We start from the raw sequence: 27,398 nt of genomic DNA on the forward strand, positions 1-27,398 counted from the left end.
AACCCTCAACCAGACATGCATGTTTTTGATGTTAGTTTGGTATGTGTAATTAAGGTCAACCACACCCTCCTTCCACTCCCTCCCTCCCACTCCCTATCACTGGAAACAATCCACTTGAATGGCCCTACAACTGGTAATTACTAGTGGGAAACTTGTCTATCATCCCCGGGCTCCAACTACTCCCACATGCTGACCTCTGACGTCACCTACTTGAAATTACTTCAATAAAGGCATTTTCGGGCAGTTAAATGCACCAAAGAAGGGAAGGGAAAGGGGGATACCTAGTCAGTTGCAAAACTATATGTCTATAACTATAACTATAAATATGTCTCTCGTATTTAACCCAACCCCTATGAATCAAAACATTATTTATAAAAAGCTATCTATTAATATGTTTGTTTTTTTAATACTGTAATTTACTTCCAAGCCCTGAGTCACTTTGTAACCTGGACCGTTACAGTAGTGAGTCACTAAGTCACTTTGTAACCTAGGCCATTACAGTAGTGAGTCACTTTGTAACCTGGACCGTTACAGTAGTGAGTCACTGAGTCACTTTGTAACCTGGGCCATTACAGTAGTGAGTCACTTTGTAACCTGGACCGTTACAGTAGTGAGTCACTGAGTCACTTTGTAACCTGGACCGTTACAGTAGTGAGTCACTGAGTCACTTTGTAACCTAGGCGATTACAGTAGTGAGTCACTTTGTAACCTGGACCGTTACAGTAGTGAGTCACTGAGTCACTTTGTAACCTGGACCATTACAGTAGTGAGTCACTATGTAACCTGGACCATTACAGTAGTGAGTCACTATGTAACCTGGACCATTACAGTAGTGAGTCACTGAGCCACTTTGTAACCTGGACCATTACAGTAGTGAGTCACTGAGTCACTTTGTAACCTGGACCATTACAGTAGTGAGTCACTATGTAACCTGGTCCATTACAGTAGTGAGTCACTGAGTCACTTTGTAACCTGGACCATTACAGTAGTGAGTCACTGAGCCACTTTGTAACCTGGACCATTACAGTAGTGAGTCACTGAGTCACTATGTAACCTGGACCATTACAGTAGTGAGTCACTGAGTCACTTTGTAACCTGGGCCATTACAGTAGTGAGTCACTTTGTAACCTGGACCGTTACAGTAGTGAGTCACTGAGTGACTTTGTAACCTGGGCCATTACAGTAGTGAGTCACTTTGTAACCTGGACCGTTACAGTAGTGAGTCACTGAGACACTTTGTAACCTGGACCGTTACAGTAGTGAGTCACTGAGTCACTTTGTATCCTGGACCATTACAGTAGTGAGTCACTATGTAACCTGGACCATTACAGTAGTGAGTCACTATGTAACCTGGACCATTACAGTAGTGAGTCACTATGTAACCTGGACCATTACAGTAGTGAGTCACTATGTAACCTGGACCATTACAGTAGTGAGTCACTGAGTCACTTTGTAACCTGGGCCATTACAGTAGTGAGTCACTTTGTAACCTGGACCGTTACAGTAGTGAGTCACTGAGTCACTTTGTAACCTGGACCGTTACAGTAGTGAGTCACTGAGTCACTTTGTAACCTAGGCGATTACAGTAGTGAGTCACTTTGTAACCTGGACCGTTACAGTAGTGAGTCACTGAGTCACTTTGTAACCTGGACCATTACAGTAGTGAGTCACTATGTAACCTGGACCATTACAGTAGTGAGTCACTATGTAACCTGGACCATTACAGTAGTGAGTCACTGAGCCACTTTGTAACCTGGACCATTACAGTAGTGAGTCACTGAGTCACTTTGTAACCTGGACCATTACAGTAGTGAGTCACTATGTAACCTGGTCCATTACAGTAGTGAGTCACTGAGTCACTTTGTAACCTGGACCATTACAGTAGTGAGTCACTGAGCCACTTTGTAACCTGGACCATTACAGTAGTGAGTCACTGAGTCACTATGTAACCTGGACCATTACAGTAGTGAGTCACTGAGTCACTTTGTAACCTGGGCCATTACAGTAGTGAGTCACTTTGTAACCTGGACCGTTACAGTAGTGAGTCACTGAGTCACTTTGTAACCTGGGCCATTACAGTAGTGAGTCACTTTGTAACCTGGACCGTTACAGTAGTGAGTCACTGAGACACTTTGTAACCTGGACCGTTACAGTAGTGAGTCACTGAGTCACTTTGTATCCTGGACCATTACAGTAGTGAGTCACTATGTAACCTGGACCATTACAGTAGTGAGTCACTATGTAACCTGGACCATTACAGTAGTGAGTCACTATGTAACCTGGACCATTACAGTAGTGAGTCACTATGTAACCTGGACCATTACAGTAGTGAGTCACTGAGCCACTTTGTAACCTGGACCATTACAGTAGTGAGTCACTGAGTCACTTTGTAACCTGGACCATTACAGTAGTGAGTCACTATGTAACCTGGTCCATTACAGTAGTGAGTCACTGAGTCACTTTGTAACCTGGACCATTACAGTAGTGAGTCACTGAGCCACTTTGTAACCTGGACCATTACAGTAGTGAGTCACTGAGTCACTATGTAACCTGGACCATTACAGTAGTGAGTCACTGAGTCACTTTGTAACCTGGGCCATTACAGTAGTGAGTCACTTTGTAACCTGGACCGTTACAGTAGTGAGTCACTGAGTCACTTTGTAACCTGGGCCATTACAGTAGTGAGTCACTTTGTAACCTGGACCGTTACAGTAGTGAGTCACTGAGACACTTTGTAACCTGGACCGTTACAGTAGTGAGTCACTGAGTCACTTTGTATCCTGGACCATTACAGTAGTGAGTCACTATGTAACCTGGACCATTACAGTAGTGAGTCACTATGTAACCTGGACCATTACAGTAGTGAGTCACTATGTAACCTGGACCATTACAGTAGTGAGTCACTATGTAACCTGGACCATTACAGTAGTGAGTCACTTTGTAACCTGGACCGTTACAGTAGTGAGTCACTGAGTCACTTTGTAACCTGGACCGTTACAGTAGTGAGTCACTGAGTCACTTTGTAACCTAGGCGATTACAGTAGTGAGTCACTTTGTAACCTGGACCGTTACAGTAGTGAGTCACTGAGTCACTTTGTAACCTGGACCATTACAGTAGTGAGTCACTATGTAACCTGGACCATTACAGTAGTGAGTCACTATGTAACCTGGACCATTACAGTAGTGAGTCACTGAGCCACTTTGTAACCTGGACCATTACAGTAGTGAGTCACTGAGTCACTTTGTAACCTGGACCATTACAGTAGTGAGTCACTATGTAACCTGGTCCATTACAGTAGTGAGTCACTGAGTCACTTTGTAACCTGGACCATTACAGTAGTGAGTCACTGAGCCACTTTGTAACCTGGACCATTACAGTAGTGAGTCACTGAGTCACTATGTAACCTGGACCATTACAGTAGTGAGTCACTGAGTCACTTTGTAACCTGGGCCATTACAGTAGTGAGTCACTTTGTAACCTGGACCGTTACAGTAGTGAGTCACTGAGTCACTTTGTAACCTGGGCCATTACAGTAGTGAGTCACTTTGTAACCTGGACCGTTACAGTAGTGAGTCACTGAGACACTTTGTAACCTGGACCGTTACAGTAGTGAGTCACTGAGTCACTTTGTATCCTGGACCATTACAGTAGTGAGTCACTATGTAACCTGGACCATTACAGTAGTGAGTCACTATGTAACCTGGACCATTACAGTAGTGAGTCACTATGTAACCTGGACCATTACAGTAGTGAGTCACTATGTAACCTGGACCATTACAGTAGTGAGTCACTATGTAACATGGACCATTACAGTAGTGAGTCACTATGTAACCTGGACCATTACAGTAGTGAGGCACTGAGTCACTTTGTAACCTGGACCATTACAGTAGTGAGTTCTTGTGCAGCTTGTTGTTTGCTCTTTGCACATATATCACTGCTATGAGTTAATCCAGGATGTTGGGCCAGATATAAAGGTTAACACTTTAGAGGTTTGAACTGTATAATTCCATCTTCTCTGAGCACCAGCTTTTTGCATAAAAAGGACAGGGCTGAAAACTCACAAGTAGTGTTTGAGAGCCACCATTTTACTCAATTGCAGTTCACCACCTGTTCAGAATCACTGATCTACAAAATCATAATGAGTCCATTATTTTGGATGCAAGGGTTGATATGTAGATCAGTCAGTCTGTCAGAATTGATGCTTTCAAACACGACTATTGGCAGTCTTCTGCATGGCGCAGCTTCATCCTGTTATAAAAGAGCAGCCGTTTTTCCTGAACACGTGACCTGAACAGGAAAAACTAGGGCCCAAACTAATAATATTATTTCAAATATAGTCACTCATTGCCATCCTTATAAATCTAAAAAAAAAACTGGTCTTCAGAGGGTATTTCTAATAAATCTAAATGGATCTTGATCTCTTGGTCAGGTAACTTGGTCAACTGTTGGTCAGGTAACTTGGTCAACTGTTGGTCAGGTAACTTGGTCAGGTAACTTGGTCAACTGTTGGTAAGGTAACTTGGTCAACTGTTGGTCAGCTAACTTGGTCAGGTAACTTGGTCAACTGTTGGTCAGCTAACTTGGTCAGGTAACTTGGTCAACTGTTGGTCAACTGTTGGTCAGGTAACTTGGTCAACTGTTAGTCAGGTAACTTGGTCAACTGTTAGGTAACTTGGTCAACTGTTTGTCAGGTAACTTGGTCAACTGTTGGTCAGGTACCTTGGTCAACTGTTGGTCAGGTAACTTGGTCAGGTAACTTGGTCAACTGTTGGGTAACTTGGTCAACTGTTGGTCAGGTACCTTGGTCAACTGTTGGTCAGGTAACTTGGTCAGGTAACTTGGTCAACTGTTGGGTAACTTGGTCAACTGTTGGTCAGGTAACTTGGTCAGGTAACTTGGTCAACTGTTGGTAAGGTAACTTGGTCAACTGTTGGTCAGCTAACTTGGTCAGGTAACTTGGTCAACTGTTGGTCAGCTCACTTGGTCAGGTAACTTGGTCAACTGTTGGTCAACTGTTGGTCAGGTAACTTGGTCAACTGTTAGTCAGGTAACTTGGTCAACTGTTAGGTAACTAGGTCAACTGTTTGTCAGGTAACTTGGTCAACTGTTGGTCAGGTACCTTGGTCAACTGTTGGTCAGGTAACTTGGTCAGGTAACTTGGTCAACTGTTAGGTAACTTGGTCAACTGTTGGTCAGGTAACTTGGTCAACTGTTGGTCAGGTACCTTGGTCAACTGTTGGTCAGGTACCTTGGTCAACTGTTGGTCAGGTAAGTTGGTCAACTGTTGGTCAGGTAACTTGGTCAACTGTTGGTCAGGTACCTTGGTCTACTGTTGGTCAGGTAACTTGGTCAACTGTTGGTCAGGTAACTTGGTCAACTGTTGGTCAGGTAAGTTGGTCAACTGTTAGTCAGGCAACTTGGTCAAGAAAAACTACTGACCCTTGTTGATATGAAATCTCAATAACAAAACCCATTTAATTACTTGGTCTTTATTAGTTATAAAATATGATGTGTATTTGACACACATCCACAGTGAACAGTTAAAAAGCACAACGTGAAAATAAAAAAATAGGTTTTCCATATGGTAGACAGAGTTAAGCGTAGTCTCATGGTCCAATTATAGACACAGCAGATCAGATGTCAACGCATGAAATATATTTTATCAAAACATTCATGTTATTCTAATACCAATATTCATTAGAACATACTTTACGAAGAGAATAGAGTTCAAATATATAAATTTGCTTTATATTTACCCATTGAATATATATATATATATCAATACCAAAAATAGAGTTGAACAAAAGACCTTTCAGGAGGAACGTCTTATTTAAATACAGTGCGGTCCACAATTAGTGACACCCTTGATAAAGATGAGCAAAAATGACTCTATAAAATCATTGTAAAATGTAAAATGCAATATTGTATGATCCAAAAAATGTGGGAAATTATACTAATGAATACTACTACAATTGCTCAGACAAACAGATCTTGTTAACAAGTAATAAAACAATTATTGACACCCGTTTTCAATACCTTTCAATACCTCACCTTGCGAGGATAACAGCACTGAGCTTTTCTGTAAAATGTTTTATGAGTTGTAGAATACATTGGGAGGGATATTAGACTGTTCCTCCATACAGAATCTTTCCAGATCTTTGATATCCTTCATCTGCATTTATGGACTGGCCCTCTTCAATTCAAACTTGCACATCATCCTCTGCACATCTATCACTCCAGTGTAAATTGTAATTACTTTGCTACTATGGCCTATTTTTTGCCTTGCCTCCTCACGCCATTTGCTCACATCATATATAGACTTATTTTTCTACTGTAGTATTGACTGTTATCCAACAAATGTAAACTCCTGGAGTTGAATAAACTGCATTGGCACTTGGATTGGAACCAGTGGTCAGATGACATGAAAACAGAGCACTTTGGCCACGCCCACCTGTGGTGTTGTATCAGTATAGTATAAAATAATAAAATAATAGCTCCGTATATGAATTATGTCTTTTAGACCGTTAGTTTTACTCATCTTTATCAGGGATGTCAATCATTTGGGACCCCATTGCACTTGTATGCTCTGTTTACAAAACATGTTATATTTACATTATGCTTAAGATACAAATCCGATATCGCAGCATTCCCTTAAAGAGAATAACAACGAATGCATGCTTCCCCCCCCCCCCCCCCCTCCCCCCAAAGCCTTAAAAACATAAATATTGGACTATGTTTGTTGCCTTAATCCATAAAATACATGACAACACCCCAGACATTAAAACAAACAGTATGTCATGGCAAGTGATCAACTTAAAACATTGCATTGACATATGAGTTTGATATGACAAATCCGCTTAACTTGTAAAACTAACGTTGTTGAAAACAAGAAAGGATCCATTTATAAATCTATATTCAACATGTAGGCTACTTCATAGTAGTTCCTGTAAAGCTGAATCATAATTCCAGGACATTCATGCAGGTGTCAGTAGTTCCGTTTTTCCCCCACACATTCATAAAAACATTCATTCAAGTTCTAATTTATGTCTCACTGTAACTCTCAGTGATTACTCTGGTTTATAACTCATTATAACGCCGTGATATTCTGGTTTTGTCTGAGAAATAAACCCCCTAGACAACACAAAAAAAAACGAATACAAAAACACAATGAACAACAACAATAATTCAACCACTTTAGTACAAGCACCAGTGATGGTATAAAAGAGAACAGTTTCATTCCACAGAGCAAGCCGTCCCTTACAGTAGCTGCTATCTGTAGTCAGCCATGGGTGGGGGCTGTAACAGCTGCTTTGGTACCAAGTCAGTGTTAAGCTACAAAATAGTAGCCTGGTCCCAGATCAGTTGTGTGCCGTCTTGTGACAATGACCATAGGAGTTGGCTGCACAGCACAAACAGATCTGGGACCAGGTTAACATAACGGCGCACAGAGGTCTTTGGGATTGATGCCAAACCATCTCTGGGTGGGGCAGGAGAAACTGTAAGAGTCATGATTAGTTACAGCAGTATGATTTGTTGCATTGAGAGAAAAAAAAGTCCCTGAATCCACCATGAAGTCCATACAGCGTTCAACATAAAACATTCAAACATACAGCATTGAATACATATACGGCATTAAAACAAGGGTGTAGTCCATCTATAACTCTATAGTGTAGTCCATCTAACTCTATTGTGTAGTCCTTCTATAACTCTATAGTGTAGTCCATCTAACTCTATAGTGTAGTCCATCTAACTCTGTAGTGTAGTCCATCTAACTCTGTAGTGTAGTCCATCTAACTCTGTAGTGTAGTCCATCTAACTCTATAGTGTAGTCCATCTAACTCTGTAGTGTAGTCCATCGAACTCTGTAGTGTAGTCCATCTAACTCTGTAGTGTAGTCCATCTAACGCTGTAGTGTAGTCCATCTAACTCTATAGTGTAGTCCATCTAACTCTATAGTGTAGTCCATCTAACTCCATGTTCTCAGTTTGACAGACGGTCCTTGATCACTGAAGTGTTCACGTGTTTCCAGCCACTTGACAGAAAGAGAGTTCCTTTTTAGATGGTCACGTCTGCAAAGTCAGGTCGTGTGAATCCTTTCTGTAAAACACAAACATGAGAGACATTTTGTCAGGACATATATCTGAAGGATGATCTCAAACTGTTACGCTGTCCACTTGGCATTGTGTTGTAGGCTTTCAGTTTGACTGTTCTTTCAAGATACAAGACAAAACTGTAATATTTAAACACCAGGGACAGTTAATATTATATAGCTGCTACCAATCAATACTGTCATGACGTTACCCTTTTTGGGTACAGCAAGCCCCACCCCCACTCTCCCTGCCTCCTACACACAGGCTGCTGACAGAGAGAGGTCGAAAAATCCTGGAGGAGATGATCTCCTCATGGCCACAATATAGAGACAGAGTGAATTTTCATAGAGAAACAAAGGAATTTCTTCCACCTCACAGAACTTGAGGTTCGAACACAATTTATGTTCTGGAGAAGGTATAAAAAAAAGATCGTTGAAGAATCCAGCTACGAACTGGTCCGTTTGGTACCAGTTTGTGACACTCATGGGAGACAATACAGCCACATCACCATAACGCTGTTTATATAATAGCATCAGATATGAGGTTTAAATCTAATTGTTGTATAAGATGGATGAGTGAAGAGGATACTGTTTGTAAAATTGTGTAATGTGATTTTGGACTGTTTAATGAAGGAAACTCCAATTCCCTTTTGAGTTTAACTAAATTAGAGGACCGCCCATGAGCCCAGTTCGGACCTGGCGTCATGAGACAGCCTTTTCTGCAACTCCCGAATAAAACCCGTACTTTGAGAATTTCTCAGGAGACCATGTTTCTCTCAATTACGAAAGGACAAAAGTTGCAGACCAGCTTACTTTGATAACGAGAGGGCCATGTTTTGAGTGATTGCTGAATCTTTTAACCATACCACGTGGTTAAACTCTTAGACTATCGATACCGATAGAATAAGAACAAGTCTTTGATATTAATTACTAGTCTTCAGCTAGGAATTTGTTATCATTGAGACGCAAAGAATCGACAACCGCCGAAACATCCATTCTACAACAACATCGCTGAATGTTACTCTGAAGTATCCATTTAAACCAGACAGAGAGAGATGGACAAACTCTCCAACAGAAACAAACTTTTCAACAGAGATCACAACGACACACTGAGCGTAAATATATATATTTATTACAATTGTTCCCGAATGAGTGAGCGTTCATGTGCAAAGGATTAGCATTTCAATTGTTATAATTATCAACTGTGTGTTGTCTTATCTCAGTCGACCCCCACTTCCCTTTTGTACACCAAGCCGCGATGCCGGTTTATTCCACTAGGGAAACTCCATTATCATTTCCTTGTAACTATCTACTGTTTGTTTATGCATTTCTGTGAATTACTTAGTTAGTAAATAAATGATTTAAGACAATTGATGTATGGATGACTCATAGTGAAGACTGGGTTCGTGCAGATAACCAACAATTTACAACGTTTGGAATGAGACTAACGTGAGGTAAATAAATAATTCATTAATTAAGAAGGCTAATTGATCAGATATTAAAAGATCTGAAAAGTTGTATTATTATTAAAATTATAACTTTGAAATCTGAATATTTTCCTTGGTGCCCCGACTTCCTAGTTAATTACATTTGCCTGATTAGTTCATCACGAAATGCTAATTACAGAGAATCTTTGATAAAAACGAAAAGTCTTAATTTAATGATAGTAAAGACATGACAATACACTGGGGGACAGTAAATATTATATAGCTGCTACCAATCAATGTTTTGAATAGATTATTGTAAGATGAAACTGTTGAAATAGTTCTGCAGGTACTGAGGGAGTTAAATATAGTAGGAGTGTTCGGACTTGTTCATCAGGAAATGCCCTGTGAGAGAGGGAGAGACTACTGTAAATACAACCCATATTTATGCTTATTTATTTTCCCTTGTGTACACTTAACCATTTGTACATCGTTGCAACACTGTATATATACGTAATATGACATTTGTAATGTCTTTATTGTTTTGAAACTTCTGTATGTGTAATGTTTACTGTTCATTTTTATTGTTTATTTCACTTTTGTATATTATCTAACTCACTTGCTTTGGCAATGTTAACACATGTTTCCCATGCCAATAAAGCCCATTGAATTGAATTGAATTGAGAGAGAGTGAGCGAGCGATGGAGCATCGAGAGAGACAGAGACAGAGGGACAGACACAGACAGAGAGAGACAGAGAGAGAGAGACACACAGAGAGAAAGAGAGAGAGCTGCACCCTTTAGGCGAGGCAGACCACCATCTAAACAGCAATCATTCTAGCAAGCCACTCCCTGGGTGTCTTTGTGTGTGAACATACAGACTACAGGAAATAGGAACAGTTAGGGAAGTATTTTTATTTTAATATGGACCCCCCCCCCCCCCCCCCCCCCCCCCCCCCAAACCTCAAGGCTGGTTAATGGACCCCCCCCCCCCATCCTCAAGGCTAGTTAATGGACCCCTCCAATCCTCAAGGCTGGTTAATGGACCCCCCCCCCCCCCCCCATCCTCAAGGCTAGTTAATGGACCCCTCCAATCCTCAAGGCTGGTTAATGGACCCCACAATCCTCAAGGCTGGTTAATGGACCCCCCCCCCCCCATCCTCAAGGCTAGTTAATGGACCCCCCCCCATCCTCAAGGCTGGTTAATGGACCCCCCCCCCCCCCCCCATCCTCAAGGCTGGTTATGGTTAATGGACTCCCCCCAATCATCAAGGCTGGTTAATGGACCCCCCCAATCATCATGGCTGGTTAATGGACCCCCCCATCCTCAAGGCTGGTTAATGGATCCCCCCCATCCTCAAGGCTGGTTAATGGACCCCCCCCCCCCCCCAATCCCCAAGGCTAGTTAATGGACCCCCCACCATCCTCAAGGCTGGTTAATGGACCCCCTCCAATCCTCAAGGCTAGTTAATGGACCCCTCCAATCCTCAAGGCTGGTTAATGACCCCCCCCCCCCCCCCCCCCCCAATCCTCAATGCTGGTTAATGGACCCCCCCAATCCTCAAGGCTGGTTAATGGACCCCCCCCTCTCCCATCCTCAAGGCTGGTTAATGGACCCCCCCCCCCCCCCCCCCCCATCCTCAAGGCTGGTTAATGGACCCCTCCAATCCTCAAGGCTGGTTAATGGACCCCTCCAATCCTCAAGGCTAATTAATGGACCCCCCCAATCCTCAAGGCTAGTTAATGGACCCCCCCCCCCCCCAATCCTCAAGGCTGGTTAATGGACCCCCCCTCTCCCATCCTCAAGGCAAACATGCACAACAGACATAGGTGCACTACCGCAGACACACGTGCAGACACACGTGCAGACACAGGAATGAGGGTTGGGTTTTCCAGTCATCCATTCACTATGAGGGGACTGTTTTAGTGGATTGTTTCTCAACTGTATATTATAGATAAGCACTAATCATTTACTTGACGTGCAGGTGCGTGTGTGTGTGTGTGTGTGTGTGTGTGTGTGTGTGTGTGTGTGTGTGTGTGTGTGTGTGTGTGTGTGTGTGTGTGTGTGTATGTGTGTGTGTGTGTGTGTGTATGTCTGTGTGTGTATGTCTGTGTGTGTGTGTGTATGTCTGTGTGTGTGTGTGTATGTCTGTGTGTGTGTGTGTGTGTGTGTGCGTGTGTGTGTGCGTGTGTGTGTGTGTGTGTGCGTGACAGATAAACAGCTCTGATTCCCCTACCAGACAAGAGAAGACAGACAGCCTTGTAGTTACTGTAGTTGAAAATAGAGGAACAGGAAAAGGAGAGGAATCATACAAGAAATCCCCCTCACTACTCATTATTAACCATTGGTGCATATAGCCATAGAAGCACAGTGACATACTGTATACCTCAATCGAGTCATATTCGTGGCTTATTAGGGGGATGTGGCTTTCAGTTAGTTATTTTTGGCAACCCATCCTATGAGAGTGAATGTCATTCTAGGTCAACTGTTCTGTTATATTTAATCAAATCTGACTATATAATAATCTGCTCAGAACAAAAAAAAAGAAGCATCAAAAGTTGTGCTATAAATTCCCAGACAACACAAAGATTCCTTGATGCCCTTCCAGACTCCCTCTGCCTACCCAAGGACGTCAGAGGACAAACATCAGTTATTTTTCCAACTTAATTGAGGAAAATAAGAACAATCCGAAATGTATTTTTGATACTGTCACAAAGCTAACTAAAAAGTAACATTCCCCAAGTGAGGATGGCTTTCACTTCAGCAGTAATAAACTAATGAACTTCTTTGAGGAAAAGATCATGATCATTAGAAAGCAAATTACGGATTCCTCTTTAAATCTGGGTATTCCTTCAAAGCTCAGTTGTCCTGAGTCTGCACAACTCTGACAGGACCTAGGATCAAGAGAGACACTCAAGTGTTTTAGTACTATATCTCTTGACACAATGATGGAAATAATCATGGCCTCTAAACCTTCAAGCTGCATACTGGACCCTATTCCAACTAAACTACTGAAAGAGCTGCTTCCTGTGCTTGGCCCTCCTATGTTGAACATAATAAACGGCTCTCTATCCACCGGATGTGTACCAAACTCACTAAAAGTGGCAGTAATAAAGCCTCTCTTGAAAAAGCCAAACCTGGACCCAGAAAATATAAAAAATTAGCGGCCTATATCGAATCTTCCATTCCTCTCAAAATTTTTAGAAAAAGCTGTTGCGCAGCAACTCACTGCATTCCTGAAGAGAAACAATGTATACGAAATGCTCCAGTCTGGTTTTAGACCCCATCATAGTACTGAGACTGCACTTGTGAAGGTCGTAAATGACCTTTTAATGGCATCAGACTGAGGCTCTGCATCTGTCCTCGTGCTCCTAGACCTTAGTGCTGCTTTTGATACCATTGATCACCACATTCTTTTGGAGAGATTGGAAACACAAATTGGTCTACACGGACAAGTTCTGGCCTGGTTTAGATCTTATCTGTCGGAAAGATATCAGTTTGTCTTTGTGAATGGTTTGTCCTCTGAAAAATCCACTGTAAATGTTGGTGTTCCTCAAGGTTCCGTTTTAGGACCACTATTGTTTTCACTATATATTTTACCTCTTGGTGATGTCATTCCAAAACATAATGTTACCTTCCACTGCTATGCAGATGACACACAGCTGTACATTTCAATGAAACATGGTGAAGCCCCAAAATTGCCCTCGCTAGAAGCCTGTGTTTCAGACATAAGGAAGTCGATTGCTGCAAACTTTCTACTTTTAAACTCGGACAAAACAGAGACGCTTGTTGTAGGTCCCAAGAAACAAAGAGATCTTCTGTTGAATCTGACAATTAATCTTAATGGTTGTACAGTCGTCTCAAATAAAACTGTGAAGGACCTCGGCGTTACTCTGGACCCTGATCTTTCTTTTGAGGAACATATCAAGACTGTTTCAAGGACAGCCTTTTTCCATCTACGTAACATTGCAAAAATCAGAAACTTTCTGCCCAAAAATGATGCAGAAAAACTATCCATGCTTTTGTTACTTCTAGGTTAGACTACTGCAATGCTCTACTTTCCGGCTACCCGGATAAAGCACTAAATAAACTTCAGTTAGTGCTAAATACGGCTGCTAGAATCCTGACTAGAACCCAAAAATGTGATCATATTACTCCAGTGCTAGCCTCCCTACACTGGCTTCCTGTTAAGGCAAAGGCTGATTTTAAGGTTTTACTGCTAACCTACAAAGCATTACATGGACTTGCTCCGACCTATCTTTCTGATTTGGTCCTGCAGTACATACCTACACGTATGCTATTGTCACAAGACGCAGGCCTCCTAATTGTCCCTAGAATTTCTAAGCAAACAGCTGGAGGCAAGGCTTTCTCCTATAGAGCTCCATTTGTATGGAATGGTCTGCCTACCCCTGTGAGAGACGCAGACTCGGTCTCAACCTTTAAGTCTTTACTGAAGACTCAGTTCTTCAGTGGGTCATATGATTGAGTGTAGCCTGGCCCAGGAGTGTGAAGGTGAACGGAAAGGCTCTGGAGCAACGAACCGCCCTTGCTGTCTCTGCCTGGCTGGTTCCCCTCTCTCCACTGGGATTCTCTGCCTCTAACCCTATTACAGGGGCTGAGTCACTGGCTTACTGGTGCTCTTTCATGCCGTCCCTAGGAGGGGTGCGTCACTTGAGAAGGTTGAGTCACTGACGTGATCTTCCTGTCTGGGTTGGCGCCCCCCCTTGGGTTGTGCCGTGGTGGAGATCTTTGTGGGCTATACTCGGCCTTGTCTCAGGATGGTAAGTTGGTGGTTGAAGATATCCCTCTAGTGGTGTGGGGGCTGTGCTTTGAAAAAGTGGGTGGGGTTATATCCTTCCTGTTTGGCCCTGTCCGGGGGTATCATCGGATGTCTCCTGGCCCCCCCTGTCTCAGCCTCCAGTATTTATGCTGCAGTAGTTTATGTGTTTGGGGGCTATGGTCAGTTTGTTATATCTGGAGTACTTCTCCTGTCTTATCCGGTGTCCTGTGTGAATTTAAGTATGCTCTCTCTAATTCTCTGTTTCTCTCTTTATCTCAGAGGACCTGAGCCCTAGGAACATGCCATCAGGACTACCTGGCATGATGACTCCTTGCTGTCCCCAGTCCACCTGGCCGTGCTGCTGCACCAGTTTCAACTGTTCTGCCTGCGGCTATGGAATCCTGACCTGTTCACTGGACGTGCTACCTGTCGCAGACCTGCTGTTTTCAACTCTCTCGAGACAGCAGGAGTGGTAGAGATACTCTTAATGATCGGCTATGAAAAGCCAATTGACATTTACTCCTGAGGTGCTGACTTGCTGCACCCTCGACAACTACTGTGATTATTACTATTTGACCATGCTGGTCATTTATGAACATTTGAACATCTTAGCCATGTTCTGTTATAATCTCCACCCGGCACAGCCAGAAGAGGATTGGCCACCCCTCATAGCCTGGTTCCTCTCTAGGTTTCATCCTAGGTTTTGGCCTTTCTAGGGAGTTTTTCTTAGCCACCGTGCTTCTACACCAGCATTGCTTGCTGTTTAGGGTTATAGGCTGGGTTTCTGTACAGCACTTTGAGATATCAGCTGATGTAAGAAGGGCTTTATAAATACATTTGATTTGATTTGATTTTGATCCTCCTCTCTACCATTCTCCAGTAGTCTGTGATCCTCCTCTCTACCATTCTCCAGTAGTCTATGGTTCTCCTCTCTACCATTCTCCAGTAGTCTATGATCCTCCTCTCTACCATTCTCCAGTAGTCTATGATCCTCCTCTCTACCATTCTCCAGTAGTCTGTGATCCTCCTCTCTACCATTCTCCAGTAGTCTGTGATCCTCCTCTCTACCATTCTCCAGTAGTCTATGATCCTCCTCTCTACCATTCTCCAGTAGTCTATGATCCTCCTCTCTATCATTCTCCAGTAGTCTGTGATCCTCCTCTCTACCATTCTCCAGAAGTCTGTGATCCTCCTCTCTACCATTCTCTAGTAGTCTATGATCCTCCTCTCTACCGTTCTCCAGGGGTGTTTCTCACCTGTTTGTAGTCCTTGTGCAGCTTCTTGTATTGGAACATGTTGCTGAGGACTGTGGCCGCTGCTTTGGATGCTTTCAGCTTCCCAGGGCTACAAGAGAGACAACATAAAAATTATATTTAATCAAAGCTGCTACCGATCAATACACTGGGGGACAGTAAATATTATATACCTGCTACCAATCAATATACCAGGGCCAGTAAATACAATATACCAGGGCCAGTAAATATGATATACCAGGAACAGTAAATATGATATACCAGGGACAGTAAATATGATATACCAGGAACAGTAAATATGATATACCAGGAACAGTAAATATGATATACCAGGGCCAGTAAATATGATATACCAGTAACAGTAAATATGATATACCAGGACCAGTAAATATGATATACCAGGAACAGTAAATATGATCTACCAGGGCCAGTAAATATGATATACCAGGGCCAGTAAATATGATATACCAGGGCCAGTAAATATGATATACCAGGGCCAGTAAATATGATATACCAGGGCCAGTAAATATGATATACCAAGGGCCAGTAAATATGATATACCAGGGCCAGTAAATATGATATACCAGGGCCAGTAAATATGATATACCAGGGCCAGTAAATATGATATACCAGGAACAGTAAATATGATATACCAAGACCAGTAAATATGATATACCAGGGCCAGTAAATATGATATACCAGGACCAGTACATATGATATACCAGGACCAGTAAATATGATATACCAGGGCCAGTAAATATGATATACCAGGAACAGTAAATATGATATACCAGGGCCAGTAAATATGATATACCAGGGCCAGTAAATATGATATACCAGGGCCAGTAAATATGATATACCAGGACCAGTAAATATGATATACCAGGGACAGTAAATATGATATACCAGGGACAGTAAATATGATATACCAGGAACAGTAAATATGATATACCAGGGACAGTACATATGATATACCAGGGACAGTAAATATGATAATACCAGGGCCAGTAAATATGATATACCAGGGCCAGTAAATATGATATACCAGGAACAGTAAATATGATATACCAGGGACAGTAAATATGATATACCAGGAACAGTAAATATGATATACCAGGGCCTGTAAATATGATATACCAGGGCCAGTAAATATGATATACCAGGGCCAGTAAATATGATATACCAGGAACAGTAAATATGATATACCAGGGCCAGCAAATATGATATACCAGGAACAGTAAATATGATATACTTGCTACCAATCAATATACCAGGGCCAGTAAATATGATATACCAGGGACAGTAAATATGATATACCAGGAACAGTAAATATGATATACTTGCTACCAATCAATATACCAGGGCCAGTAAATATGATATACCAGGAACAGTAAATATGATATACCAGGACCAGTAAATATGATATACCAGGGACAGTAAATATGATATACCAGGGACAGTAAATATTATATACCAGGGCCAGTAGATATGATATACCAGGACCAGTAAATATGATATACCAGGAACAGTAAATATGATATACCTGCTACCAGTCAATATACCAGGGCCAGTAAATATGATATACCAGGAACAGTAAATATGATATACCAGGACCAGTAAATACGATATACCAGGGACAGTAAATATGATATACCAGGGCCAGTAAATATGATATACCAGGGCCAGTAAATATGATATACCAGGGCCAGTAAATATGATATAACAGGACCAGGAAATATGATATACCAGGGCCAGTAAATATGATGTACCAGGGCCAGTAAATATGATATACCCTGGGCTGATCAAGTAGACATTGTCCTAGTTGGAGATGTTAGCATCCTTATCATGGGAGTAAAATTAGGTACAGTGCCTTGCGAAAGTATTCGGCCCCCTTGAACTTTGCGACCTTTTGTCACATTTCAGGCTTCAAACATAAAGATATAAAACGGTATTTTTTTGTGAAGAATCAACAACAAGTGGGACACAATCATGAAGTGGAACGACATTTATTGGATATTTCAAACTTTTTTAACAAATCAGAAACTGAAAAATTGGGCGTGCAAAATTATTCAGCCCCCTTAAGTTAATACTTTGTAGCGCCACCTTTTGCTGCGATTACAGCTGTAAGTCGCTTGGGGTATGTCTCTATCAGTTTTGCACATCGAGAGACTGAAATTTTTTCCCATTCCTCCTTGCAAAACAGCTCGAGCTCAGTGAGGTTGGATGGAGAGCATTTGTGAACAGCAGTTTTCAGTTCTTTCCACAGATTCTCGATTGGATTCAGGTCTGGACTTTGACTTGGCCATTCTAACACCTGGATATGTTTATTTTTGAACCATTCCATTGTAGATTTTGCTTTATGTTTTGGATCATTGTCTTGTTGGAAGACAAATCTCCGTCCCAGTCTCAGGTCTTTTGCAGACTCCATCAGGTTTTCTTCCAGAATGGTCCTGTATTTGGCTCCATCCATCTTCCCATCAATTTTAACCATCTTCCCTGTCCCTGCTGAAGAAAAGCAGGCCCAAACCATGATGCTGCCACCACCATGTTTGACAGTGGGGATGGTGTGTTCAGCTGTGTTGCTTTTACGCCAAACATAAGGTCTTGCATTGTTGCCAAAAAATTCAATTTTGGTTTCATCTGACCAGAGCACCTTCTTCCACATGTTTGGTGTGTCTCCCAGGTGGCTTGTGGCAAACTTTAAACTACACTTTTTATGGATATCTTTAAGAAATGGCTTTCTTCTTGCCACTCTTCCATAAAGGCCAGATTTGTGCAATATACGACTGATAGTCTCCCACCTCAGCTGTAGATCTCTGCAGTTCATCCAGAGTGATCATGGGCCTCTTGGCTGCATCTCTGATCAGTCTTCTCCTTGTATGAGCTGAAAGTTTAGAGGGACGGCCAGGTCTTGGTAGATTTGCAGTGGTCTGATACTCCTTCCATTTCAATATTATCGCTTGCACAGTGCTCCTTGGGATGTTTAAAGCTTGGGAAATATTTTTGTATCCAAATCCGGCTTTAAACTTCTTCACAACAGTATCTCGGACCTGCTCGGTGTGTTCCTTGTTCTTCATGATGCTCTCTGCGCTTTTAACGGACCTCTGAGACTATCACAGTGCAGGTGCATTTATACGGAGACTTGATTACACACAGGTGGATTGTATTTATCATCATTAGTCATTTAGGTCAACATTGGATCATTCAGAGATCCTCACTGAACTTCTGGAGAGAGTTTGCTGCACTGAAAGTAAAGGGGCTGAATAATTTTGCACGCCCAATTTTTCAGTTTTTGATTTGTTAAAAAAGTTTGAAATATCCAATAAATGTCGTTCCACTTCATGATTGTGTCCCACTTGTTGTTGATTCTTCACAAAAAAATACAGTTTTATATCATTATGTTTGAAGCCTGAAATGTGGCAAAAGGTCGCAAAGTTCAAGGGGGCCGAATACTTTCGCAAGGCACTGTATGTCTCGATTGTTTCTACCCATTTATTTGTATTTTTATTTCACCTTTTATTTAACCTTTACTTAACCAGGGGGTGGGGGGAATACTATTTTTTGAGGGGGACCTGGCAAGATGTCAACAGGAAGTAGTCAGTGTGTACACACTACACAAGACAAAACATTAATCCTCCAGCTTTACCGTATTTTGTAGCTTGTTCCAAGACCAAGGAGCATTATAAGAGAAGGTTATTTTTCTCATTTCAGTCATGGCCTCATAATACTACATCTGTGGGCTTGGGGCAGGGACAGGCAGACAGGGCTGGGTAAATGCTCGGGAAATGTGTTACCAAATTGTCTGAAAGGTGGTATATAGTATGCAAATTTTATTCCGTATCCACTCCTCTATGAAACACTGTTACTATGGGGACCAGTAGTGAGGAAGTGGCCATCTGAATGGATATCACTCATAATAACTGACCAGCAAAAACTCTAGGCACTAGTATAGCAGAGAGCCTGTATGCATAATAACAAGTCTAACTCCTCGCTGTTGCAGAACGAGACAGGGCTGTCTACTCTCGCCTTTACTATTACCATTCACACTCAAACCCTGGACATTTCCTGGTCAAATCACGTGGTCAGTAAAATCTTTGGTCACAACATTCCTACTCATTTTCCATATACCTGCTGTCATGGGAGTTCTTAATGGCCACCAGTTTCTATTAAACATCAGGTTAAATACCAGCAGAAACACTGCTACCAATATTCCTCCCATTCCATACCTGCTGTCGTGGGAGTTGTTTTTTTGTTACCCCTTTTTCTCCCCAATTTTATGGTATCCAGTTGGTAGTTACAGTCTTGTCCTATCGCTGCAACTCCCGTACGGACTCGGGAGAGGTGAAGGTTGAGTGCCGTTCATCCTCCGAAACACAACCCAACCAAACCACACTGCTTCTTGACACAATGCCCGCTTATCCCAGAAGCATCCCAAAACATCCCTGCCGGCTAAACCCTACCCTAACCCGGATGACGATGGGCCAATTATGCGTCTCCCGGTCGCGGCCAGCTACGACAGAGTCTGGACTCGAACCAGGATCTCTAGCGGCACAGCTTAGCACTGTGATGCAGTGCCTTAGACCACTGAGCCACTCGGGAAGCCAGGCCACCAGTTTCTGTTACACACCAGGTTAAATACCAGCAGAAACATTGCTACCAATATTCCTTCCATTCCATACCTGCTGTCGTGGGAGTTCTTAATGGCCACTAGTTTCTGCAGCCCGTCGAAGAAGGCGATGTCCCGGGCTGCGATGGAGCTGGAGGTCACCAGGTTGTTCAACGTTCCACAGATGTTGACCACCACATCGCTCGACGGCTCCTTCTGCTGACCGTCAGCAGGCAGTTCGGTCACCAGGTTGTTCACTACCTTTGTGGCTGGAGAGAGGAACGTTTTATTGGTTGACCTGTAGTTGTGTTGTTGGTCCTTGCTCTAACATGAAATAAATGCCCCCCCCAGCTGGTTTCGCTTATATGTCATTCAAGGACAAATTCTAACTTTGTGTTCCACATGTGCAATGCAAATGTTAATGCAAATCTCACATTGCCATGAAATCAATCCCTAATATTCATGAAAGTCTGATTTCTGCCAAGATCTGCTGTTCTCGTGATGTCATGTTTTAATAAGAAACCGTATGCCGCAACCAATTTCCCATCTGTGACAAAATTACAACTACTTTTGTATTGAAGTGGGTCAAAGGTCAAAGGTACTACTGCGTTACACACATATTTTGTCTATGGTTACTGACCCATGGCGTTCTTGTCCTTGGCATGGCGTGACAGGTTTCTGAGGAAGCCGGTGAGGGATTTCAGCTCCAGGTCATTATTGGTCCTCAGTTTGTCCAACATCACAGGAAGCATCCTCTCCTGCTCCAGAGCCACATGACTCAGCACCTCCGCCCACTGAGGATGGAGAGAGAGAGAGATTCATTGAAAGGTATGTCCAAGTCAAGAACACTTTAAATGCTGTATTTGGCCTTGTCCATAAACAAACCCTACCCCCATAGATTTGCTCAAATCTTCAGATCCCCACAAGTGTCTGGGATAGGGCATGTTTCTGGACAGAGTTATCAACCTGATCCATGTCAGTGATCTGACTTGGAGCTGCTCCCTCTCTTGGGAGAGAGAGAGGTCATTCTACACCTTCATAAAAAAGGGTTCCAAAAGGCTTATTAGGGTGTCCCCATAGGAGCCCTTTGGTTCCAGGTAGAACCCTATTGGGTTCCACGTAGATTATTCTGTGGAAAGGGTTCTACATGGAACCCAAAGGTGTTTTACCTGGAACCCTGGAACCAAAAGGGTTCTTCAAAGGGGACAGCTTATTTTCTAATAGTGTTGAGACAGTGTTCCCAACCTACTTAAGTTACTGTACGTTGTAACCCCAATCACATCTTGCTCTGGCTGCTGAATCGCCCATTGGCATGGGCAACTCTCAACACTCACCCTCTTGTCTCCTGCGGTGATGTTCTGCAGAGCCCCGGCTGCAGCCTCGCGGGTAGTGGAGTTATTCTCACAGCCCTGCAGCACGCTGTTATACAGCCCCACCACCTGGGGGTGCCACAGCCACTCCAGACCCTTGGGTACGCGGGCCACCTCCGTGAACGTAGCCATGTCCTGGTTCTTCCTCTGACAGAAGGGAAAGGAGTCAATGTGATAAAGGAGTTACATTTTCACACAGACAGGGTCATTCTGAAAACCATTAAGACAATTAAGGTCATTCTGAATACCATTAAGACAATTAGGGTCATTCTGAATACCATTAAGACAATTAGGGTCATTCTGAATACCATTAAGACAATTAGGGTCATTCTGAACACCATTAAGGCAATTAGGGTCATTCTGAATATCATTAAGACAATTAGGGTCATTCTGAATACCATTAATTAGGGCAATTAGGGTCATTCTGAACACCATTAATTAAGACAATTAAGGTTCAACTGCTAAACTGACAGAAGAACAAGAACATTGAAGAACAACGACGACGGAAGAAGGAGGACCAGAAGACTATAAGAGGATTGACAGTGAGATACATACATCTTTGACTTTCTTGCTCTGAGGGGTAAAGCAACCAATGGCTTCACTCCTGCTTGTTTCCTGGCCTCTGGTTGGTCCTTCCAGACGTAGCTGGGCTGAGGGCGGGATCTCACTGTACAGTTGGTAGGAGAGGTTCCTCAGGACACATAAAGAGTTCTCCACACCCTGGAAACATACAGAAAAATGATTAGGTCCATACTCAAATTAGATAATCTGATGTGTGGTAAGGGGTCTGGTGCAAAATGCCTGCTGTGGCATCACCTAGGTAGGAAATTATTGGTTGAGGTGAGTTCCCCCTTTCGTTGCAAAGCGCTTTGAGCATCTGGAAAGGCACTATATATATATATATATCCAATCGATAATGAAATGATTATTCTACAATGTGCTTGGCCTCACCTTTTCCTCCACCTTGCCATCCTGTACCGAGGCCTGGATGTATCCTACCAGGGCATCCACCAGACCGTTGGTCTCGCGCATCTGACGTCTGGTCTTCTCATTCACTGAGCTCAGGTTCCTGGGGACAGCAGGGTGAGAGGTTAGAGGTTCCTGGGGACAGCAGGGTGAGAGGTTAGAGGTTCCTGGGGACAGTAGGGTGAGAGGTCAGGGACGGGATAGTCAAACAGAAATCAGAGCTGACATGGAACTCTATAGTGTAGGTGAGAACAGTGTCCTTACCCGAAAAATTATGTGAAGAATGAGAAGAACAACAAGAATAACAGAAAGTGTACTATACTAGTATACTATAGTGTACTATACTGCAGTGAACTATGTAGTGTACTATACTAGTGTACTATATTGCAGTGAACTATATAGTGTACTATAGTGTACTATACTAGTGTAATATACTGCAGTGAACTATGTAGTGTACTATACTGTACTATACCAGTGTACTATAGTGTACTATACTGCAGTGAACTATATAGTGTACTATAGTGTACTATACTAGTGTACTATACTGCAGTGAACTATGTAGTGTACTGTACATACTACACTATAGTGTATTATACTGCACTATAGTGTATTTTACTGTACTATAGTGTATTACACTGTACTATAGTGTACTATAGTGTACTAGAGTGTATTATAATATAGTGTATTCCACGGCTATAGTTTATAATACTGTACTATAGTGCACTATACTGTAGTGTACGATAATGTACTATACTGCACTATCCTATTGTGTATTATACTGTACTACCCTATACTGTACTATATTGTAATGTGCGATAGTGTATTATACTGTACTATACTATAGTGTATTACACTGTACTATAGCTTATAATACTGTACTATTGTGTATTATACTGTACTATACTATACTATCCTATAGTGTACTACACGGTACTATCCTAAAGTGTACTATAGTGTATTATACTGTACTATACTATAGTGTATTACACTGTACTATAGCTAATAAATACTGTACTATTGTGTAATATACTGTACTATACTATACTGTGCTATCCGATAGTGTACTATAGTGTATTATACTGTACTATCCTATAGTGTATTATACTGTGCTATCCTATAGTGTACTATAGTGTATTATACTGTACTATCCTATAGTGTACTATAGTGTATTATACTGTACTATCCTATAGTGTACTATAGTGTATAATACTATACTATCCTATAGTGTACTATAGTGTATTATACTGTACTATCCTATAGTGTACTATAGTGTATTATACTGTACTATACTATAGTGTACTATAGTGTATTATACTGTACTATCCTATAGTGTACTATAGTGTATTATACTGTACTATCCTATAGTGTACCATAGTGTATTATACTGTACTATCCTATAGTGTACTATAGTGTATTATGCTGTACTATCCTATAGTGTACTATAGTGTATTATACTGTACTATCCTATAGTGTATTATACTGTACTATCCTATAGTGTACTATAGTGTACTATCCTATAGTGTATTATACTGTACTATCCTATAGTGTACTATAGTGTACTATCCTATAGTGTATTATACTGTACTATCCTATAGTGTACTATAGTGTACCATCCTATAGTGTATTATACTGTACTATCCTATAGTGTACTATAGTGTACTATCCTATAGTGTATTATACTGTACTATCCTATAGTGTACTATAGTGTATTATACTGTACTATCCTATAGTGTACTATAGTGTACTATCCTATAGTGTATTATACTGTACTATCCTATAGTGTACTGTAGTGTACTATCCTATAGTGTATTATACTGTACTATACTATAGTGTATTGTACCTGAGACATCCGGTGGTGTTGTAGAAGATGTCAACCTCAGAGGGGCTCTGCTGGATGACCTCAGTGTCTCCACTTCCTGAGAGCGGGATCAGAATCGTCTCTGTGAGCTCAGCTAGCGTCTCCTTGGCTAGTTTCTCCTTCAGGTTGTCTTTGGATGACAGGTTCCACAGAATACCTGACAGAAAACCCAGAGAGACACGCACGCTCAGTAAAGTGGGCCCAGGGTGGTTCACAAACACATCGTAGAAAGCATGATTCTCAGCGGGCAAATTGCATCTTCATAACATACTTTTCTCGTTGTAAACTCGTCAACTGGTATCTTTTTCAGGTAAATACGTATTTTGTTGACAATATCAACTAGCAAACACGTGTAGTGTGTTACCACTATGACCAGTCTCGTAGGACCTAACCAAGTTGTCATTACAGCTCTCGACAGCCTGTCTTTCTCTCTCTCTCTCTCCTCTACAGCAGTTCCCCATCGCTGTGCACAAACAACCTGAACGTGTAGAGGGCCAGACAATGATTGTGTTCTAACAGCTTGACTAGAGGGAGTGAAAGGACTGTGAGTCATACTGGGTGTGGTAGAGAGAACACTACATGTGGAGACAACTCAGTCCTATACACTATGGACTCCTCACACACACGAAAACAGACACCACCTTTTCATGGATGTGTCTTATTCAGGTCCCATAAAGGGTAACGGGTCCTCAGCTCTCCACTCCCTCACCACCACCCTGCAACCCAAATATTCCTTATTGGGGTTGACGAACTCACTTAACCCCAGAATCTGTTGTAGAAAGCTAGGCGTTGAGGAGTTTCCTTTGAGTCCAAAAGAGAGTTTCAGTTCAACCCTCAGCCTGCTACCGGTCTAGACAGGAGGATGGAAAGGTTAAGATAGACTACAGAGAGGCAGGGACGTTAACTAGAGCAGAGAAAAGCCTTCAGATCTCAGCAATTCAACATGGCCGCCAGTCCACCTATCACAGAACGTTGACTCGGATGTGAATGCCAGTTCTACTAATTCTATTTCCATGGAGTCAACTCTATTGAGAGGCCATGGTGTGAGTGACAGACAGGGTTCTCATACCTGTTATATCACCTAGTTATTTCACCTAAAGTTATTTCACCTAAAGTTATTTCACCTAAAGTTATTTCACCTAGTTATTTCACCTAGTTATTTCACCTAAAGTTATTTCACCTAGTTATTTCACCTAGTTATTTCACCTAAAGTTATTACACCTAAAGTTATTTCACCTAAAGTTATTACACCTAAAGTTATTTCACCTAGTTCTTTCACCTAAAGTTATCTCACTTAGTTCTTTCACCTAGTTATTTCACCTAGTTATTTCACCTAAAGTTATTACACCTAGTTATTTCACCTAGTTATTTCACCTAAAGTTATTTCACCTAGTTATTTCACCTAAAGTTATTTCACCTAAAGTTATTACACCTAAAGTTATTTCACCTAAAGTTATTACACCTAAAGTTATTTCACCTAGTTCTTTCACCTAAAGTTATCTCACTTAGTTCTTTCACCTAGTTATTTCACCTAGTTATTTCACCTAAAGTTATTACACCTAGTTATTTCACCTAGTTATTTCACCTAGTTCTTTCACCTAAAGTTATCTCACTTAGTTCTTTCACCTAAAGTTCTTTCACCAGGTATGTTACGTTCTTTTATTTTTTGTTACCCCTTTTTCTCCCCAATTTGATGGTATCCAGTTGGTAGTTACAGTCTTGTCTCATCGCTGCAACTCCCGTACGGACTCTGGAGAGGCGAAGGTCGAGAGCCATGCGTCCTCCGAAACACAACCCAGCCAAGCCACACTGCTTCTTGACACAATGCCCACTTAACCCAGAAGCACCAATGTGTCAGAGGAAACGCCGTACACCTGGAGACCGTGTCAGCGTGCACTGAGCCCGGCCCGCCACAGGAGTCGCTAGCGGGCGATGGGACAAGAACATCCCTGCCGGCCAAACCCTCCCCTAACCCGGACGACGCTGGGCCAATTGTGTGCCGCCCCATGTGTATCCCGGGCGCGGCCGGCTGCGACAGAGCCTGGACTCGAAACTAGCACTCGATGCAGTGCCTTAGACCACGGCGTCACTCGGGAGGCCGAACACGTTTTCTTTTCCAACAACGGCCTGTCAGCGTATCTTACCTGGCTACCTTAGAGATGAATGCACTAACTGGAGGTTTCTTTGGATACGATACTATATGACTTTGTTGTCCATATGTTACAGGCAAACAATGGACATGTGTCTTCCACTCCGTCCTCGACCCCCCCCTACCACCACCACCACCACCACCACCACCAGACAGCACAAATCACACAGTCTGCTCAATGACAAACATTTAAAATGTCCCGACCTGTGATGTTCTTGCGTAGCTCGTCATCATTCTCCTTCAGAGCATTTATGAGCTGTGGAATTCCTCCCTCCTCGATGAGAGACATCTTGTTGTCCATGTTCTCATAGATGACGTTCCTCATAGCCCCTGTGGCGTAGCGAGCCACCTCCTGGTTCTCACTGTTGAACAGCCTCACCAGCTCCGGTATGGCCTTATATTGCCGCACCTAGTGATGGAAGAGAGAGAGAGGGACAACTCTGTAAGGTTCAGACTCAAACGTATGGTACTAATTCACTCCCTACCCCATCTCCTTGGCCCCAACCAGTCAATGTTTTTGCAGGTCTGGAGAGGTGAAGGCCGAAGGGAAGAGGTATAGAATTAATTGGGACTGGCTGGAGCTCCTTAGTGAACCCTGTTACCCCTCCAACAAGAGGATACATAAATAACTATCTGTAGTGCTGCTAGTTAACAGAACAAGTTCCTACAACAGGAGTAGTCAACCCTGTTCCTGGGGTACTGCGGGATTGTGTTTCAACTAGGCACCACACCTGACCAACTGAGCTAATTGATCAGTTCAGTGATTACCTAAATTCCACACACCTGGTCTTCCGGTGACAATCCAGGACCAGGGTTGCCTACCCCTGTCCTACACGATACCTGTCTGTGACAAACTACTACAGACCTGCTTGGAACAAAATTGTGTCTGTCTGTCTGTCACA

General features: G+C 42.4%; 1 protein-coding gene across 2 annotated transcripts in view; it reads right to left on the reverse strand.

Annotated features, from left to right (window-relative positions):
- Positions 1–5,474: 5,474 nt before the first annotated feature.
- pkp3a (plakophilin 3a) overlaps positions 5,475–27,398 on the reverse strand; it is a 53,242-nt gene continuing 31,318 nt past the window's right edge. For both annotated transcript variants that reach the window (XM_036961050.1, XM_036961047.1), the window contains 9 exons: positions 26,701–26,905; positions 24,330–24,504; positions 22,475–22,592; positions 22,079–22,243; positions 21,488–21,670; positions 20,794–20,947; positions 20,227–20,422; positions 15,551–15,638; positions 5,475–8,098 (listed from right to left, as the gene is read on the reverse strand). In XM_036961050.1, the coding sequence (XP_036816945.1) occupies positions 8,057–8,098; positions 15,551–15,638; positions 20,227–20,422; positions 20,794–20,947; positions 21,488–21,670; positions 22,079–22,243; positions 22,475–22,592; positions 24,330–24,504; positions 26,701–26,905 (1,326 nt within the window). In that variant the 3' untranslated portion in view covers positions 5,475–8,056. The remainder of the gene's footprint in view (positions 8,099–15,550; positions 15,639–20,226; positions 20,423–20,793; positions 20,948–21,487; positions 21,671–22,078; positions 22,244–22,474; positions 22,593–24,329; positions 24,505–26,700; positions 26,906–27,398) is intronic.

This window comes from Oncorhynchus mykiss, chromosome 2, assembly GCF_013265735.2.
Source record: "Oncorhynchus mykiss isolate Arlee chromosome 2, USDA_OmykA_1.1, whole genome shotgun sequence".
Classification (NCBI taxonomy): domain Eukaryota; kingdom Metazoa; phylum Chordata; class Actinopteri; order Salmoniformes; family Salmonidae; genus Oncorhynchus; species Oncorhynchus mykiss.